The 23,191-nt window shown below is 31.8% G+C and overlaps 1 protein-coding gene across 1 annotated transcript in view; it reads right to left on the minus strand.

The window, feature by feature from the left end:
- Positions 1 to 18,486: 18,486 nt before the first annotated feature.
- LOC144436457 (cholecystokinin receptor-like) overlaps positions 18,487 to 23,191 on the minus strand; it is a 45,497-nt gene continuing 40,792 nt past the window's right edge. Inside the window, exons 3-4 of the mRNA XM_078125256.1 lie at positions 22,235 to 22,627; positions 18,487 to 18,927 (exon numbers count right to left, since the gene is read on the minus strand). Coding sequence (XP_077981382.1) covers positions 18,487 to 18,927; positions 22,235 to 22,627 — 834 coding nt within the window. The remainder of the gene's footprint in view (positions 18,928 to 22,234; positions 22,628 to 23,191) is intronic.

Genomic DNA, 23,191 nt, shown 5'->3' on the forward strand with positions numbered 1-23,191 from the left:
TAAGCATGACATACCGTAAGTAAACGCCAGCGCTAATATCCGTCAACTTAGCAAGCTATCCATTATAGTACATAAAACGGACAGCTAAATTGATAGCTTCCGACAAATATTCCCAGTTAAAGGTAAGAAAGAAAGCTGGAGTTAAAAAGAAGTATCCTTTAAACCCAAATGGCGTTTCGTATTATTACTGTTGACGTTGAACCTGCTATGGTTTGTTGACGTTGAACCTGCTATGGTTTGTTTTGATAAAGAGATAGCAGAAAATGTGGTACATATCGCATACACGAAGTTGTAAGGGACCAGTCAGTTTCTCCAGCCCGGGGTGGGGGTGGGTGGGTGGGGTGGATTCTTAAATCGGGCCGACAAAAAGTCACTGACCCCCCCTCCCCATCTGTAAAACCAAAAACAGGCTGACCCCCCTGTCACTTAATTCTAAAACATGATGACCCCCCCCCCCATATATATATATAATATTCACATGACAGGTATTTTTTATCGTGACTCAGCGTAGACTACTTGCATCTACTTTATAAGATCCCGGGTTAGCACTATCACAATAATAATTATTGACTGCACAGGGTAAATAGCATCTTGACAGTGAAAGGTAGGGGGAAAGCTTGATAAGGGAATATGTATATATCTTATGGGGGATCCTAGGGGGTGTCCCCCTAGAAGCCAATTTTGAGACTATTCAGACACTTTCAGACAATAATTTCCAAGCTTTACAAGACATGTAAAAAGCAACTACTTAGGGTTGAAATACTTTTGAAATATAGTTTGATAGCATCTTGACAGTAAGAGGGGAAGAGCTTGAGACTGGGATATGTCCACCTCATATGGGGGTCCGAGGGGTCTCCCTCTAGAAGCCCTGGAGGATTTTTACTCTTGAAGCCAATATTTAGGCTAGTCAGACCCTTTCAAGCAATATTAAACTTAATCCATGCTTTACAAGACAGCACCATCAAGTATCAGAAACTATTCTTTATAACTTACATAGGGTTGAAATATGTTCTTAAAAAGTTAAATGGCATCATTATATACATGTAGTATGGGAGATTTGGAGTTTGAGGCAATTTTAGACTATCTTGGCAAACATTTCACATCTTTAAAAGACAATATCATCTCAAATTAGAATAGGGCGAAAATATTTAAGAAAAGGTTTAATACCATTAAGACACAAAAAGGTTGTTGGTGCATCTGATTGTTGGTTGAATGCATGAGTGACCGCTGGGGGTGAGGGAGTCCTAGGGGTTTTCCCCCTGGCAGATCTGGAGGTTTGTTTTGCTTCTATTAAGGCAATGTTTAGGTTATTCGTAGCCTTTGAGGTAATATTCCCAAGCTTCGACAAGCTAACGTAAATGTAAGTTTTAAATGAGTTTCCCATGTCACATAAAAATGGGCCCGTAACAATGGTATAGGGGCATTAATATTGCATGTATAGTAAAGTCACCGGTATGTTAGAGAACTTTAGGTTGTCATACCTAGTGTATAATAGAAACTGGAATCTGATGAAATGTGGTGATTTGTAGTGTCAATAACATGTAGTGTCCAAAATAGAAAATGTATTAATCCCTTCTGGCAAGTTCATACTGACGAGTAGAACATTTTAGATTAACTTCTTTTATAAACTATCTATGAAGGTTACCATTACGAAACCTTTAAGTTCACTTTTGTCCCAAAGGGCAATGTAAGTGAAGCATTGATTGTGAAACAGCCAAGAATTTACACGACATGTTCTGTAACTAGTGTAGTAGCTAGGTAATACATGTATATGTATATGTATAGTTATGTTTGAACTAATAAGTAATATTGATTTAAAAGAAACAAGGGACAATAACAAATATTACATGTACCACATTTCAGACAAGGCTATATGCCATCGTAGAAAAGGATTTTTTTCTTCCATCACAATCCAAAACACAATGATCCCCTACTGCCAATTTAAAAAACAGGGTGACCCCCCTCCCCCACAAATCCACCCCCCCGGCCGAAGAAACTGACATACATACTGTTGTAAATGTGGTATATATCACATACATGCAGTTGTAAATGTGGTATATATCACATACATGCAGTTGTAAATGTGGTAAATATCACATACATGCAGTTGTAAATGTGGTAAATATCACTTACATACAGTTGTAAATGTGGTATATATCACATACATGCAGTTGTAAATGTGGTACACATCACATACATGCAGTTGTAAATGTGGTATATATCACATACATACAGTTGTAAATGTGGTACATATCACATACATGCAGTTGTAAATGTGGTATATATCACATACATGCAGTTGTAAATGTGGTACATATCACATACATGCAGTTGTAAATGTGGTACATATCACATACATGCAGTTGTAAATGTGGTAAATATCACATACATGCAGTTGTAAATGTGGTATATATCACATACATGCAGTTGTAAATGTGGTAAATATCACTTACATACAGTTGTAAATGTGGTATATATCACATACATGCAGTTGTAAATGTGGTATATATCACATACATGCAGTTGTAAATGTGGTATATATCACATACATGCAGTTGTAAATGTGGTATATATCACATACATACAGTTGTAAATGTGGTATATATCACATACATGCAGTTGTAAATGTGGTACACATCACATACATGCAGTTGTAAATGTGGTATATATCACATACATACAGTTGTAAATGTGGTATATATCACATACATGCAGTTGTAAATGTGGTAAATATCACTTACATACAGTTGTAAATGTGGTATATATCACATACATGCAGTTGTAAATGTGGTATATATCACATACATGCAGTTGTAAATGTGGTATATATCACATACATACAGTTGTAAATGTGGTATATATCACATACATGCAGTTGTAAATGTGGTATATATCACATACATGCAGTTGTAAATGTGGTATATATCACATACATACAGTTGTAAATGTGGTACACATCACATACATACAGTTGTAAATGTGGTACATATCACATACATACAGTTGTAAATGTGGTATATATCACATACATGCAGTTGTAAATGTGGTATATATCACATACATACAGTTGTAAATGTGGTACACATCACATACATGCAGTTGTAAATGTGGTACATATCACATACATGCAGTTGTAAATGTGGTAAATATCACATACATGCAGTTGTAAATGTGGTATATATCACATACATGCAGTTGTAAATGTGGTAAATATCACTTACATACAGTTGTAAATGTGGTATATATCACATACATGCAGTTGTAAATGTGGTATATATCACATACATGCAGTTGTAAATGTGGTATATATCACATACATGCAGTTGTAAATGTGGTATATATCACATACATACAGTTGTAAATGTGGTATATATCACATACATGCAGTTGTAAATGTGGTACACATCACATACATGCAGTTGTAAATGTGGTATATATCACATACATACAGTTGTAAATGTGGTATATATCACATACATGCAGTTGTAAATGTGGTAAATATCACTTACATACAGTTGTAAATGTGGTATATATCACATACATGCAGTTGTAAATGTGGTATATATCACATACATGCAGTTGTAAATGTGGTATATATCACATACATACAGTTGTAAATGTGGTATATATCACATACATGCAGTTGTAAATGTGGTATATATCACATACATGCAGTTGTAAATGTGGTATATATCACATACATACAGTTGTAAATGTGGTACACATCACATACATACAGTTGTAAATGTGGTACATATCACATACATACAGTTGTAAATGTGGTATATATCACATACATGCAGTTGTAAATGTGGTATATATCACATACATACAGTTGTAAATGTGGTACACATCACATACATGCAGTTGTAAATGTGGTACATATCACATACATGCAGTTGTAAATGTGGTAAATATCACTTACATACAGTTGTAAATGTGGTATATATCACATACATGCAGTTGTAAATGTGGTATATATCACATACATACAGTTGTAAATTAAATGTGGTAAATATCACTTACATACAGTTGTAAATGTGGTATATATCACATACATGCAGTTGTAAATGTGGTACATATCACATACATGCAGTTGTAAATTACATGTGGTACATATGACATACATACAGTTGTAAATGTGGTATATATCACATACATGCATGCAGTCTAAATAACAGAATCACCAGAACATGTGGTACATATCACATAGACACAATCATTTATAATTTATAAACTTCTAACATGACACCCATCGTTCACCTAGCTTCTTTTGACCAAACCCATTAAATAATATTTTTGTAGCAAGGTTTCAATGTTACTCACCGATTTTGTCAGACAGTATAGTATAGTATATTTTATTTGACATTAAATAATGTAAGAAATGCATTATCTATAGTCAAAAACATACAAAAACAACAAGAACAAAGATAATAGATAAAACACCAGACTACAGTATTGAATACAAAGATGATAATGAATTAGAAAATATTCCAAAGCTATTAGTGATTAGTGAGAAACTTTGATAATAAATTTCAACAGTTCTTTGAAATTGGTTTCTAGCTTCAGTTACAGATGGATTACTACAATCCATTATAACATGGATTCCATCACCAATAGCTTTAGTTTTACATAAATGACATAGTCTTTCATCCGGGGGATTCCTTGGTATCGCAGTCTTTCGATTGGTAAATTATGTGCTGAGATCCTGAGCTTAGTTATGCTGATACTTTGCCAAACAATATTTACTTGTTCTAGATATGGTTCAAATTCATAATTTATTTTAAATTTGCTATAGGTACGTAATTTGCTGTTGTCAGTGTTTTTGAATCGTTGGCATCCAAATTGTATTGATATACATGTTTTTTCAATATTCACTACTAAGATTTGTTACATCAGCATCACTATTAAGTTCAGTTATCTCATGCAACTTATTGACAAAGGGTATCCATGTGTTACCATGACATTTCTTTTTCTGAGGTGAAAGCACATTATACAAGGTTACTGCATTCTCCATTCCTTAATCTGTTTTTATAATTTAACATTTGCTTACAGATTTCTATAATGACTGGATAACTTCCCAATTCAGCTTTTGAGGCAATATTACTTGATCTTTTGTGTACACCAACACTTGTTTGCAAATTTAGAATGTATTTGTTCAAAAGGGTGTTTATCACTAAACAAATGTTTAATAAAAACTTCATTATCAAGTTCTTCACACTGTTTTGATTTGTATAGTTCAAAGTTAAAAGCTCCCAAACCATACACAAGACTGAACAAGACTGAACAACTGTTTTTGGAGATAATGTATAATTATATAAGGATAGTGTTTGTCTCAGTGCATCTAATGCACACAGTGCTTTCATAACTAAATTGTCAATTGCTAGTTTAAATCTACCACTACTTTGAAAGATAATTCCCAAGTATGTATAGGATGGTACGATTTGTACCTTTTCTATGTACTCTACTCTACTATACTATGCTATGCTATGCTATGCTATGCTATGCTATATATATATATATATATATATATATATATATATATATATATATATATATATATATATATATATATATATATATATATATATATATATATATATATATATATATATATATATATATATATATATATACACACACACACGATATACACACATGCACACATACAGACAAATAGACCGACAGAATAAACATAGATAGATAGATAGATAAATAGATATAGATAGATAGATTGGTAGGTAGGTAGGTAGGTAGGTAGGTAGGGGGAGGTAGAGAGAGAGAGAGAGAGAGAGAGAGAGAGAGAGAGAGAGAGAGAGAGAGAGAGAGAGAGAGAGAGAGAGAGAGAGAGAGAGAGAGAGCGAGCGAGCGAGCGAGCGAGCGAGCGAGCGAGAGAGAGAGAGAGAGAGAGAGAGAGAGAGAGAGAGAGAGAGAGAGAGAGAGAGAGAGAGAGAGAGAGAGAGAGAGAGAGAGAGAGAGAGAGAGAGAGAGAGAGAGAGAGAGAGAGAGAGAATTACCACTTTGATGTCAGTGTTTTATTGATCCAATTTTGAATAGTGTCAACAATGTTACATCCTATGATACGACCCACCTATTAAAATATCTTGGTAGTTAGTGCACGCTCTCAACTTTACAACTTGTACATTACTCGGCTAGAAATCTACATGAAATCTACATGAAAGGTTTAAACTGACTGTAAAGGAGTGTACAGTTGAGTATGTAAATATTGATATAACTACCCAAAATAGTTTACATATAAATATAGAATTGTTATTAATATTAGTTATAACTATAGTAGGGCTTATACGACTAAGCTCATCTCATCATATACCCAGTTTACTTGCCTTTACATATATTGCCCGGTGGAAATACACATTGTACACCACTACACTTTAGAAAAACTATAGATATTCGTGAGATTTTAAGTCTGTCACCTATAGTTTGAAAAAAGTGAGATATTGCCTTAGTTTGAAAACATAAACGTGCTAAATAAAATGAGTCTGATGTATACATACATCTATTAATTTACGCAATTCGATTCTTTGTTTTGTCTGTGGGTTGCCAAATTGTATGTGAGTTCGACATGTACGTACAAAGACGATATGTCACACAACTGATATCTACTGTGAGTTCGACATGTACGTACAAACACGATACAACTGATATCTTCTGTGAGTTCGACATGTACGTACAAACACGATACATCTGATATCTACTGTGAGTTCGACATGTACGTACAAAGACGATACAACTGATATCTATAACATATGGCAACTCTTCTACGTACGTATTAAGACAAAGGAACAACATTTGTGTTAACATATAGAAAGTCTCACTTGGCAGGTCAAATGAGTTAAAGAGATCAATAATTCTATTAGAACGCACAAATAGTTTAACTTAGTATTGAGCTTTTGATCTGCTCTGGTAAACAACATGGAGCCCAGGAACTGTGTTACAAACAAACAAACAAACAAACAAACAAACAAACAAACAAACAAACAAACAAACAAACAAACGAACGAACAAATAAATAAATAAATAAATGAATAAATAAATAAATAAATAAATAAATAAATAAATAAATAAATAAATGAACAAATATATAAGTAAACATAAATAAAAAACACCCGATAAACAAATAAACAAACGTATGTATGGGTAATACTATATGTTTCTATATATACTAATCCATTGTGTGGTTTGTATGGATGACTATATATAGAAACATATAATATATTATTACCCATTCTTTATTTATTTATTTATTTTTTTTTATTTGTCTACGTATTTGAATGTGTCTCTGTCTGTCTGTCTGTCTGTCTGTCTGTCTGTCTGTCTGTCTGTCTGTCTGTCTGTCTGTCTGTTTGTTTGTTTGTTTGTTTGTTAGTTAGTTTGTTTATAATTTAGTTCCTGGGCGATCCCTGTGGGTAAACAATGTTTATCACAATTGCAATGATGGTGATCGTTCAGATAACGATCATTGACCAGCACAAAAGTGTGCGGTTTACTACATACAAATCTAGATGACCTCAAATAAACAACAGAACAACAAGTAAGATTATTTGCAAAATCACACGCATATAAACATATCGTAGCTGTTATAGAAGGGGGGACAACACAAACATAAAAAGCGAAATTTAAGACATTGCTCAAGAAATTGAGACAAATAATTTCATTGTTTGTTGTTACTGTTGTTGTTGTTGTTGGTGTTGTTGTTGTTGTTGTTGAAATTCTATATATAACTACTGTTCAAGTGCGTATTTTGTTACATTTAACGTTGAAAGACAACGGTTTCATAATAGTATACGTAGGCTCGAATTTGTGATGCGCCACCTACGACGAGGCCTGTGGTAAAAGAAATGATTGAGATAATATATTATGGTACTTGACTGTGAGTAGCATGGACGCAACAAGCTGATCTTGATGGATTAAACAGTTCCCCAAAGCATCAAATCCCAAGAGTGAAAAGCTGTGAAGTTATATCAGATTAATCAAATAGGGGGATTAACTGGCTGAGGAGGGAGATGAACTCAATCATCTACCTTGAATTCATAATTACAGTTATGTCTAAGCTCTGTCGAACTGATGTCATGTGTATAAATATATTTATCATTTTATTAAACTATTAGAAACCCACGTCACTTGAAATCTTATGAACGGCCGCAATTTTATTTCCCTTTCGACTGGAAAACGACGTTAGAAATGGCTGATCACGCGTTATATCTGTGAAAAGAAGTGAAAAGGCTGAGCACGGGTTATAACTGGTGAAAAGAAGTGACCTCCAAAATGAGATAACATATTATCCACTGAATGTAAACTATATCACTACATGTCTTCACTTCTTTAACAGTGAGTTTCACCATGGACTTCTAATTCATAGTTTATGTATAATGTTGCTTGCTCAAATTTCATTGAATATATTCGACATCTGATGTATACCATTAATAATACCGGGGGGGGGGGATATTGCAGTCTGTTAGAGTTGGTTAATACATATTGCTATTTGTATTCTGTAACTGGTAATATTTCTAAACAAACAGTCATGTAAATTATCTATATCATAAAGTAGAAGGGCCATATCCAGTAATCCCCTTCAGTGGGCGGATAATCCATAAACCCCAGAATTCAAAGAATTTAGGAGCCAATAATCACCCATGCTTACATGTTGACAACTTGAGCTGGTTTCAAAGTCTTACTTCCAAAATTACCCACACAACATCTACAAAACACCACGCATGAATACGTTTGATTAATCAAATATCATCGTCCTTATCTAAAGATGAATTGGTTACACGCCACACATATAATATGCACGCCCGCAACACCCAATAGTATATACTTATGTATGTACGCATACACACCCACCCACCCCCTCACACACAACCACACAATCACAACCACACACACACACACACACACATACATACATACATACACAACCACACACACATACATACATACATACATACATACATACATACATACATACATACATACATACATACATACATACATACATACATACATACACACATACATGCATTCATACATACATACATACATACATACATACATACATACATACATACATACATACATACATACATACACTCACTCACTCACACACATACACACACAACCACACACACATACATATACACACATACATACATACATACATACATACATACATACATACATACATACATACATACATCAGTAGATATTTGTCCCACATATGAGACATCCACGTACCGTTCTTAGGTTGTACATCGATGATAATAAACTATTGATGGGTTTATAAATATCATTATTGATAATAATAAACTATTGATGGGTTTATAAATATCATTATTGATAATAATAAACTATTGATGGGTTTATAAATATCATTATTGATAATAATAAACTATTGATGGGTTTATAAATATCATTATCGATAATAATAAACTATTGATGGGTTTATAAATATCATTATTGATAATAAATTATTGATGGGTTTATAAATATCATTATTGATAATAATAAACTATTGATGGGTTTATAAATATCATTATTGATAATAATAAACTATTGATGGGTTTATAAATATCATTATTAATAATAAACTATTGATGGGTTTAGAAATATCATTATTAATAATAAACTATTGATGGGTTTATAAATATCATTATCGATAATAAACTATTGATGGGTTTAGAAATATCATTATTAATAATAAATTATTGATGGGTTTATAAATATCATTATTAATAATAAAATATTGATGGGTTTATAAATATCATTATCGATAATAAACTATTGATGGGTTTATAAATATAATTATCGATAATAATAAACTATTGATGGGTTTAAAAATATCATTATTAATAATAAACTATTGATGGGTTTATAAATATCATTATCGATAATAATAAACTATTGATGGGTTTATAAATATCATTATCGATGATAATAAACTATTGATGGGTTTATAAATATCATTATCGATGATAATAAACTATTGATGGGTTTATAAATATCATTATCGATGATAATAAACTATTGATGGGTTTATAAATATCATTATCGATAATAAACTATTGATGGGTTTATAAATATCATTATCGATAATAATAAACTATTGATGGGTTTATAAATATCATTATTAATAATAAACTATTGATGGGTTTATAAATATCATTATCGATAATAATAAACTATTGATGGGTTTATAAATATCATTATCGATGATAATAAACTATTGATGGGTTTATAAATATCATTATCGATGATAATAAACTATTGATGGGTTTATAAATATCATTATCGATGATAATAAACTATTGATGGGTTTATAAATATCATTATCGATGATAATAAACTATTGATGGGTTTATAAATATCATTATCGATGATAATAAACTATTGATGGGTTTATAAATATCATTATTAATAATAAACTATTGATGGGTTTATAAATATCATTATCGATAATAAACTATTGATGGGTTTAGAAATATCATTATTAATAATAAATTATTGATGGGTTTATAAATATCATTATTAATAATAAAATATTGATGGGTTTATAAATATCATTATCGATAATAAACTATTGATGGGTTTATAAATATAATTATCGATAATAATAAACTATTGATGGGTTTATAAATATCATTATCGATAATAAACTATTGATGGGTTTATAAATATCATTATCGATAATAATAAACTATTGATGGGTTTATAAATATCATTATTAATAATAAACTATTGATGGGTTTATAAATATCATTATCGATAATAAAATATTGATGGGTTTATAAATATCATTATCGATAATAATAAACTATTGATGGGTTTATAAATATCATTATCGATAATAATAAACTATTGATGGGTTTATAAATATCATTATCGATGATAATAAACTATTGATGGGTTTATAAATATCATTATCGATGATAATAAACTATTGATGGGTTTATAAATATCATTATCGATGATAATAAACTATTGATGGGTTTATAAATATCATTATCGATGATAATAAACTATTGATGGGTTTATAAATATCATTATTAATAATAATAAACTATTGATGGGTTTATAAATATCATTATTAATAATAAACTATTGATGGGTTTATAAATATCATTATCGATGATAATAAACTATTGATGGGTTTATAAATATCATTATCGATGATAATAAACTATTGATGGGTTTATAAATATCATTATCGATGATAATAAACTATTGATGGGTTTATAAATATCATTATCGATAATAAACTATTGATGGGTTTATAAATATCATTATCGATAATAAACTATTGATGGGTTTATAAATATCATTATCGATAATAATAAACTATTGATGGGTTTATAAATATCATTATCGATTATAAACTATTGATGGGTTTATAAATATCATTATTGATAATAAAATATTGATGGGTTTATAAATATCATTATTGATAATAAAATATTGATGGGTTTATAAATATCATTATCGATAATAAACTATTGATGGGTTTATAAATATCATTATCGATAATAATAAACTATTGATGGGTTTATAAATATCATTATCGATGATAATAAACTATTGATGGGTTTATAAATATCATTATCGATAATAAACTATTGATGGGTTTATAAATATCATTATCGATTATAAACTATTGATGGGTTTATAAATATCATTATTGATAATAAAATATTGATGGGTTTATAAATATCATTATCGATAATAAACTATTGATGGGTTTATAAATATCATTATCGATAATAAACTATTGATGGGTTTAGAAATATCATTATTAATATTAAACTATTGATGGGTTTAGAAATATTATTAATAATAAACTATTGATGGGTTTATAAATATCATTATTAATAATAAACTATTGATGGGTTTATAAATATCATTATTAATAATAAACTATTGATGGGTTTATAAATATCATTATTAATAATAAACTATTGATGGGTTTATAAATATCATTATTGATAATAAACTATTGATGGGTTTAGAAATATCATTATTAATAATAAACTATTGATGGGTTTAGAAATATCATTATTAATAATAAACTATTGATGGGTTTAGAAATATCATTATTAATAATAAACTATTGATGGGTTTAGAAATATCATTATTAATAATAAACTATTGATGGGTTTATAAATATCAGTATTAATAATAAACTATTGATGGGTTTAGAAATATCATTATTAATAATAAACTATTTATGGGTTTATAAATATCATTATTAATAATAAACTATTGATGGGTTTATAAATATCATTATTAATAATAAACTATTGATGGGTTTAGAAATATCATTATTAATAATAAACTATTGATGGGTTTAGAAATATCATTATTAATAATAAATTATTGATGGGTTTATAAATATCATTATTAATAAACTATTGATGGGTTTAGAAATATCATTATTAATAATAAACTATTGATGGGTTTAGAAATATCATTATTAATAATAAACTATTGATGGGTTTAGAAATATCATTATTAATAATAAACTATTGATGGGTTTATAAATATCATTATCGATAATAAACTATTGATGGGTTTAGAAATATCATTATTAATAATAAATTATTGATGGGTTTATAAATATCATTATCGATAATAAACTATTGATGGGTTTATAAATATCATTATCGATAATAATAAACTATTGATGGGTTTATAAATATCATTATCGATAATAATAAACTATTGATGGGTTTATAAATATCATTATCGATAATAATAAACTATTGATGGGTTTATAAATATCATTATCGATAATAATAAACTATTGATGGGTTTATAAATATCATTATCGATAATAAACTATTGATGGGTTTATAAATATCATTATTGATAATAATAAACTATTGATGGGTTTATAAATATCATTATCGATAATAATAAACTATTGATGGGTTTATAAATATCATTATCGAAAATAAACTATTGATGGGTTTATAAATATCATTATTGATAATAAAATATTGATGGGTTTATAAATATCATTATCGATAATAAAATATTGATGGGTTTATAAATATCATTATCGATAATAAACTATTGATGGGTTTATAAATATCATTATCGATAATAAACTATTGATGGGTTTAGAAATATCATTATTAATATTAAACTATTGATGGGTTTAGAAATATCATTATTAATAATAAACTATTGATGGGTTTATAAATATCATTATTAATAATAAACTATTGATGGGTTTATAAATATCATTATTAATAATAAACTATTGATGGGTTTATAAATATCATTATTAATAATAAACTATTGATGGGTTTATAAATATCATTATTGATAATAAACTATTGATGGGTTTATAAATATCATTATTAATAATAAACTATTGATGGGTTTAGAAATATCATTATTAATAATAAACTATTGATGGGTTTAGAAATATCATTATTAATAATAAACTATTGATGGGTTTAGAAATATCATTATTAATAATAAACTATTGATGGGTTTAGAAATATCAGTATTAATAATAAACTATTGATGGGTTTAGAAATATCATTATTAATAATAAACTATTGATGGGTTTATAAATATCATTATTAATAATAAACTATTGATGGGTTTATAAATATCATTATTAATAATAAACTATGGATGGGTTTATAAATATCATTATTAATAATAAACTATTGATGGGTTTAGAAATATCATTATTAATAATAAACTATTGATGGGTTTAGAAATATCATTATTAATAATAAACTATTGATGGGTTTAGAAATATCATTATTAATAATAAACTATTGATGGGTTTAGAAATATCATTATTAATAATAAATTATTGATGGGTTTAGAAATATCATTATTAATAAACTATTGATGGGTTTAGAAATATCATTATTAATAATAAGCTATTGATGGGTTTAGAAATATCATTATTAATAATAAACTATTGATGGGTTTAGAAATATCATTATTAATAATAAACTATTGATGGGTTTATAAATATCATTATTAATAATAAAATATTGATGGGTTTAGAAATATCATTATTAATAATAAACTATTGATGGGTTAATAAATATCATTATTGATAATAAATTATTGATGGGTTTATAAATATCATTATCGATAATAAATTATTGATGGGTTTATAAATATCATTATTGATAATAAATTATTGATGGGTTTATAAATATCATTATCGATAATAATAAACTATTGATGGGTTTATAAATATCATTATCGATAATAATAAACTATTGATGGGTTTATAAATATCATTATCGATAATAATAAGCTATTGATGGGTTTATAAATATCATTATCGATAATAAACTATTGATGGGTTTATAAATATCATTATTGATAATAAATTATTGATGGGTTTATAAATATTGTTGTATATCTATTGATATTAAGATGTGTTATGTGTATATACATGTATATTTTGTACACAACACAGCAACAATACATTAAAAGTGTTATATCAAGGATAGTTCAAACATTGTAAATAACAAATTATCCGTTTCTTTTCACTACTCTTCAATGCTTCCTTCAATTTGTATCCTTTTATCTTGCTCATCGATTTTTTTCAATGTATTTCTCCCCAAAATGTTTTGAAAGCTATTGTTAGTTAATATCTGTGTTCTTTTTGTTTATTTTTTAATGTAGTTTGCCAATCCTAATGACCAATACAAGGAATCTACAATGTCTTTTTTTTCAATTTATATATATGGTAACGGTTAGTGAAATAATATAAACACTGTTCTTTCTACAACTAGAATTTGTCAATCATCCTTAAACCACGCCCAATGTGTCAATCATCCTTAAACCATGCCCAATGTGTCAATCATCCTTAAACCATGTCCAATGTGTCACTCATCCGTAAACCATGCCCAATGTGTCAATCATCCTTAAACCATGCCCAATGTGTCAATCATCCTTAAACCATGTCCAATGTGTCACTCATCCTTAAACCATGCCCAATGTGTCAATCATCCTTAAACCATGCCCAATGTGTCAATCATCCTTAAACCATGTCCAATGTGTCACTCATCCTTAAACCACGCCCAATGTGTCAATCATCCTTAAACCATGTCCAATGTGTCAATCATCCTTAAACCATGCCCAATTTGTCAATCATCCTTAAACCATGCCCAATTTGTCAATTATCCTTAAACCATGCCCAATTTGTCAATCATCCTTAAACCATGCCCAATTTGTCAATCATCCTTAAACCACGCCCAATTTTTCAATCATCCTTAAACCATGCCCAATGTGTCAATCATCCTTAAACCATGTCCAATGTGTCAATCATCCTTAAACCATGTCCAATGTGTCAATCATCCTTAAACCATGCCCAATTTGTCAATCATCCTTAAACCATGCCCAATTTGTCAATCATCCTTAAACCATGCCCAATTTGTCAATCATCCTTAAACCATGCCCAATGTGTCAATCATCCTTAAACCATGCCCAATTTGTCAATCATCCTTAAACCATGCCCAATTTGTCAATCATCCTTAAACCATGCCCAATGTGTCAATCATCCTTAAACCATGTCCAATGTGTCAATCATCCTTAAACCATGCCCAATTTGTCAATCATCCTTAAACCATGCCCAATGTGCCAATCATCCTTAAACCATGTCCAATGTGTCAATCATCCTTAAACCATGCCCAATTTGTCAATCATCCTTAAACCACGCCCAATTTGTCAATCATCCTTAAACCATGCCCAATTTGTCAATTATCCTTAAACCACGCCCAATTTGTCAATCATCCTTAAACCATGTCCAATGTGTCAATCATCCTTAAACCACGCCCAATTTGTCAATCATCCTTAAACCATGCCCAATGTGTCAATCATCCTTAAACCATGTCCAATGTGTCAATCATCCTTAAACCATGCCCAATTTGTCAATCATCCTTAAACCATGCCCAATTTGTCAATCATCCTTAAACCATGCCCAATGTGTCAATCATCCTTAAACCATGCCCAATGTGTCAATCATCCTTAAACCACGCCCAATTTGTCAATCATCCTTAAACCATGCCCAATTTGTCAATCATCCTTAAACCATGCCCAATTTGTCAATCATCCTTAAACCATGCCCAATTTGTCAATCATCCTTAAACCATGCCCAATGTGTCAATCATCCTTAAACCATGCCCAATTTGTCAATCATCCTTAAACCATGCCCAATGTGTCAATCATCCTTAAACCATGTCCAATGTGTCAATCATCCTTAAACCATGCCCAATTTGTCAATCATCCTTAAACCACGCCCAATTTGTCAATCATCCTTAAACCGTGCCCAATTTGTCAATTATCCTTAAACCACGCCCAATTTGTCAATCATCCTTAAACCATGTCCAATGTGTCAATCATCCTTAAACCACGCCCAATTTGTCATTCATCCTTAAACCATGCCCAATGTGTCAATCATCCTTAAACCATGTCCAATGTGTCAATCATCCTTAAACCATGCCCAATTTGTCAATCATCCTTAAACCACGCCCAATTTGTCAATCATCCTTAAACCATGTCCAATGTGTCAATCATCCTTAAACCATGCCCAATTTGTCAATCATCCTTAAACCATGCCCAATGTGTCAATCATCCTTAAACCATGCCCAATGTGTCAATCATCCTTAAACCACGCCCAATGTGTCAATCATCCTTAAACCACGCCCAATGTGTCAATCATCCTTAAACCATGCCCAATGTCTCTGATATATTATTTACAATGTGTGTGTGAAGTTTTATATTAGATATTTCTGGTATGTTATGATCATGTTCAATGCATTTGACATATAATGCTCAATGCACGTTACATGTCATGCTTGATGCATTTCATTTTGATATATCATGTTTGATGCATGTGACATATGGCTGATACACGTGACATCATGCTTGATGCACGTGACATTATGGCTGATGCATTTGACATATTATGTTTGATGCACGTGACATATCATGGTTTATGCATTTGACATACCATGATCAATAAATATCACATACCATGCTCAATGTATATGACATATGTTCAATGTAATATGTGGATTATTTCGTCTAGAAGGAAATTGACAAATGTTTACTACTTATAGTACACTCCAACGACATTTGATAGTTTGAAATCCAAGCTGTCTTTGTTCATGTAAGGATAGGATGAATATTGTTTATTGTCAAATGTAAACGTTGTACATGTTAATGATAGTAGAATTGGGTGGCGTTTGGGAATTTGCTTCGACCAGATCTAAGAGACGAAACTCGTTGCCAAGAATGAGTCCAGATTTGAAGATGCATAGACAAGCATGTTTACTTTCATTTTCTTTGAAATGTAAACAGCTGATGTTAATATGGCCTCTTTTTCGTTTATTGATTTGTGGTGCATTAAACAGTCTCATTGTATATAGTCTAGTTCTTATACGTTATTGTTACGATTTACACCTGCAGTCACATGTGGTTTAGTTACAGACCACGTGTTGGCATCCAGACTACATTGTATTGAACTCCAAAACGCCATACTATTATGTCTCACCAGCAGGCCACCATAATTATGCGATCAAAAGTAATAACCATTCACTTAGATTACTTAACTAAATGTGTACAAAGACATAATCACATTCTTATCCAATATACTCATTTACTCGATTACAAAGATATTTAATAAATTGTATGATGATCGTCTTTAAAGAAACAAATCTTCGTCGAAGACATGCTTCTAAGACAAAGACATTAAGTGTGCTGTTAATTGGTGTCTGAAATATTGTCCGACAATTCGCTCGAAAGTTTATAACATCACTCATAAAAATATCTACTCATCATAAAGTGATGGTTAATGTGGTCTTAGCCTAATAAAACTAACCAATATGACTGCATGAGAAAGAAGGCATAGGATAAGGTATGTATTAAAATGTCTGATCTCGAAATAATGTCTATTCACCTATCGCTTCTATATATATTAATATAATTCATACAATATTTAAAATGCCTTTGTAGGTACTCTGTGTACCTGCTTTATATTCACACACACACACACACACACACACACACACACACACACACACACACACACACAGACAGACAGACACACACACAGACAGACAGACAGACATACAGACACAGACACAGACACACACAGACACACAGACAGACACAGACACACACAGACACACAGACAGACAGACAGACACACACACACACACACACACATGGTGGCGTTGTGGGTTTAGGATTCTTGCAACGTTCTAGCATCTATTCAGTTAGATAAATAAGCTGTTTATATACAAGTACCAAATACAGTCTTAGAACATTCGTTAACACTAACAGTAGATGTCATGGTTCCATAGATTTCTAACCAATCAAAATATGCGTCTTATATCCCAAGACAACATTCATAGCATTTCAAGAACAGAATGGCCACTTGATCTGTAGGAACATATATTCACAGTAAATATCAACTATTTTTTCAAGTTACAAATTGCAATCTTCATCATTCTGTGTGGGCTTAAAGGTCGCCATCTGAATCACATTACTCCTATAAGTTGTATTGGATTTACTCATGTTCTCTGTGCTGACGTCGGACGAATTCCGTTTGCAGGTATAGGTGATGGTACTCTTTGTATTATAGGCTGTTGAACTAGACATGAGACTTCGATCATCGGGACCTACTCGTCGGCAGCAGGTACGACAAGACCAGTAGAAACATTCTCTGAACGTACGTGAGATGAAAGCGTAGCAGATGGGATTAATACAGCTGTTGAGATAAGACAGCAGGTTGAAAGCAATACCCAAGTATGTACGCAGTGGACTCCGTTGTGGAATAAAGTCAAACTGTAGGAGGACCACTAACCAGATAACAGGACCCCAACAAATCATAAACAGCGCCACTACCACAATCAGCATAATAATGACCTAATAAGAAAGATAAAAATTAGGGACCGGTCAATTTCTCCAGCCTGGGGGGGGGGGGGGGGTCGGTCGGTGGATTCCATCGGGCCGACAAAAGTCACTGACCCCCCCCCCCCCCCCATCTGTAAAACAAAAACAGGCTGGCATCCCCCACCACTTAACTCTAAAACATGACCCCTCCCCCTATACCATATTCACATGACAGGTATTTTTTTGATCGTGATTCAGTGTGGACTGCTTGACCGTCTTGCAAATACTTTACAAGATCCCAGGATAGGACTATCATATAATTATTGACTACACAAGGTAAATATATTCCAAAAAGAGTTTAATGGCATCTTGACAGTGAAAGTTAGGGGGAAAGCTTGAGATGGGAATATGTACACCTCTCATGGGGGGGGGGGGGTCCTAGGGGGGGGGGGGGCTCGACCTAGAAGCCCTTGAGGATTTTTACTCATAAAAGTCAATTTTGAGACTATTCAGGCACTTTTAGACATCAATTTTTAAGCTTTACAAGACAACAACATTATGTAAAAAGCAACTACATAGGGTTGAAATATTTTTGAAATATAGTTTGATAGCATCTTGACAGTAAGAAATAGGAGGAAGAGCTTGAGACTGGCATGTGTACAGCTCATGTGGGGTCCTAGGGGGTCTCAACCTAGAGGCCCTGGAGGTTTTTTACTCTTAAAGCCAATTTTAGGCTATTCAAACCCTTTCAAGCAATAACCTCCAATATTTACAAGACAGCACCATCAAGTATCAGAAATTATTCTTTGTAACTTACATAGGGTTGAAATACGTTCTTAAAAGGTTAAATGGCATTATTATAGTAAAGGTCAACACATCTAATGGTAGTATCATCATTGGTAGGGGAGATTTGGAGTTAAAGGCAATTTTAGACTACCTTGGCAAACATTTCACGTCTTTAAACGACAATATTATTATTATTATTATTATTATTATTATTATTATTATTATTATATCATCTCAAATTAGAATAGGGTGAAAATATTTAAGAAAAGTTTAATATCATTATGACACTAAAAGGTTGGTGCATTTGATTGTTGGTTGAATGTACGAGAGACCTCTGGGGGTGAGGGAGTCCTCGGGGGTTTCCCCTGGCAGATTTGGAGGTTTTTTGTTTCTAGTAAGGCAATGTTTAGGTTATTCATAGCCTTTGAGGTAATATTTCCAAGCTTTGAAAAGCTAACGTAAATGTACTTTTTAAATGAGTTTCCCATGTCACATAAAATGGGCCTGTGACATTGGTATAGGGGCATTACTACTGTATGTATAGAGAGAACTTTAGGTGTTCATACCTAGTGTATAATAGAAACTGGATTTTGTAGTGTCAATAACATGTAGTGTCCAAAATAGAAAGTGTATTAATCCCTTCTGGCAAGTTCATAGTGAAGAGTAGAACAATTTAGATTAACTTCTTTTATAAACTATCAATGAAGATTACCATTATGAAACGTTCAAGTTCACCTTGCCCCAAAGTGCAATAAAAGTGAAGCACTAATTGTGAAACAGCCAAGCATTTACTTGACATGTTCTGTAACTAGTGTGGTAGATATGTAATACATGTATATGTATATGTATATGTATAGTTATGTTTGAATCCTTATTACATTAAGTAATATTAAAGAATTTATGTAAGAAACAGGAACAAGAACAACTGTTTACATGTACCACATTTTAGACTAGGCTATATGCCATGATTGTAGAAAGGGATTTTTTTATTCCATCACAATCCAAAACACAATGACCCCCCCCCATCCACAATGTTCAAAACAGCATGACCCCCCTACTGCCAATAATGGGAATATTGATTAACGTTCAGTATATGCAATTGTCATGGGGAGGGTCATGTTTTAAAAATGGGACAAAGGGGAGGGTCACTTTTTACAAATGGAGAATGGGGGAGGGTCATATTTTCTTAACAGACCATGTGTGATTTCCTCCGGCCCTCGAGCCCCCCCCCCCCCCCCACGTAAATAAAAAGGCTCCCTTATTTAAATAGACCCCTATGTATGGAGGTGTATTAATTGTATCTTCTACCTCCAAGGTAAATTACTGTATCCTCTCTTATTTTCCATTGTTTGTCTTTTTTCCCTTGAATTTTCCTGTCTCACACCAAGCTTCACCAAAGCCTGTATAGCACATATTAGTTTGTTCTTCCATAAGGAAGAGATGTATTAGTGGGTGAAAGTCTGTGTGTGTGTGTGTGTGTGTGTCTGTGTGTGTGTGTGTGTGTGTGTGTGTGCGTGTGTCTGTGTGTGTGTCTGTCTGTGTCATCGTTTTATTAAAGTTGTTTAACTGTTACGATGCATACCATGAAGTGTGTAAACTTTCTGATGCGAAATAGCAATGTTATGCAGGTTTCAATTTCTATTATTATCTGCCTTGGAAATGGGTGTACATAAGCTTATCCCGGGTATGTAGGGGATCACGAAAGCTGAGTGCAGTCAAGGATGGCAAGCTTTCCTGGCATTTGAGCAACGTTTTTGACAACTAACTTTCACTGGGACTTGAAAAAATCACAGATGTAGAGCTAAATTTCTTGCATAAATCATGAAATAGCAAGACTACCCTTACAGAAGGCATTCAGTTTAAATCTGGTTGGAGTTATGAAGTGCCACACAAACCTTTCTAGACTTTCGAAAAACCTCAGACCACTGCATTTCTCTATAGTGGTAGCGTGCACTTCTCCTCATACTTTTTCCTGTTCTCTCGCTACTTTGAAACTTACTGAAACCCCTAGGTTTATAATTATATTAACTCCATTTCTAATATTGTATTTTATGATTAGCTGAATTAATCTATAATGGTAATAGTGAATCTAAGAGATATCCTAGAACTTTTGGTTACTAAACCATGAATATTTTGCACGTCCATGAACAATCCTACTTTTCATAGGATTCCTGTCTAAAGAGCTTTATACATGTGAAGCAATGGATTTGGGATAGCAATTTACCAGATACACTAAGAATTACTGTAAATGTAACAAGTAAAATTAACTAGATGCAGTGTGCTGTATTGTGCTGTGAGAATCCAGTGTGTCTTTTGCAAGAACAAGAAGAATGTTTCTTGTAAATAGATGTGGGGGGGGGGGGTCAGTGTGTTTTTTATTTGTCAGGGGGGGGGGGAGTTGGATTGTTTTGTGGATGAATCGCAGGGGGCGGAGGTGTCACTACTTTTAAGTACAACACGAACAAGAAGTCACCGGCCCACCCTCGGCCGTAAAAAACTGATCGCTCCCTAAACAATGAAGTAAGTGAAAACACAGAAAATCAAGATTGTTCACCTGTTTTCGATTCTTTTCAGCGTCACTACTCCTTGATTTTTTACGTTGCTTCTTCTTTTTGTCCAAACCAATGTAGCCTGCTGTTGCTGTATTGGATTGCCCGGTACCACCTTCAACATTACCATTGACCTCGATACTGGGCACGATGTTGCCATGACTACGTTTTCCATTGTTCCTTTCTTCTGTTCGAGCCTGCATCTGTCGTGATGTCTTCGCACTCACCCATAATACGTAAATAATTCGTGAGTAACAGTACGTCATGATAACTAATGGTATTAAGTACATTCCAAAGAGAAGATAGAGTGAATATGCTTTGGCAAGAGCTTTACTAGGCCAGTACGAATGACAAGTGTGATATGTGCCGTAATTTGGGAATTCCCACGAGAATAGTTTCTAATGAGAAAAAAGAGAAACAGTTCTGGTTAAACATATATCAATATAAATAACACCATTTATTCTTGAACTTGAAGTGTGTGCGTATATACATATATCATAGTGTGGAGCTATTTCAAAGATACATTCTTTAGGTGATGATTTAACATTAATTATGATGTTATGTATTTGTTTTTATAGTTTTCAATATCAAAATCATATAATCGCTTTTTCGAAATATCGTACAACCTTCAATACTGTGTTGATTTTTTTGTATCATGATGTTGAAAATTAGAGAAATGTTGAGCTGAAAATAGAGTATACACTGGGTTTACATTGTCTGTAACTAAGATCATTCAAATAGAGTAAACACTGGGTTTACACTGTCTGTAACTAAGATCATTCAAATAGAGTATACACTGGGTTTACATTGTCTGTAACTGAGATCATTAAATTAGAGTATACACTGGGTTTACACTGTCTGTAACTAAGATCATTAAAATAGCGTATACACTGGGTTTACATTGTCTGTAACTAAGATCATTAAAATAGAGTATACACTGGGTTTACATTGTCTGTAACTAA

This window comes from Glandiceps talaboti, chromosome 6, assembly GCF_964340395.1.
Source record: "Glandiceps talaboti chromosome 6, keGlaTala1.1, whole genome shotgun sequence".
In the NCBI taxonomy this organism is placed as follows: Eukaryota; Metazoa; Hemichordata; class Enteropneusta; family Spengelidae; genus Glandiceps; species Glandiceps talaboti.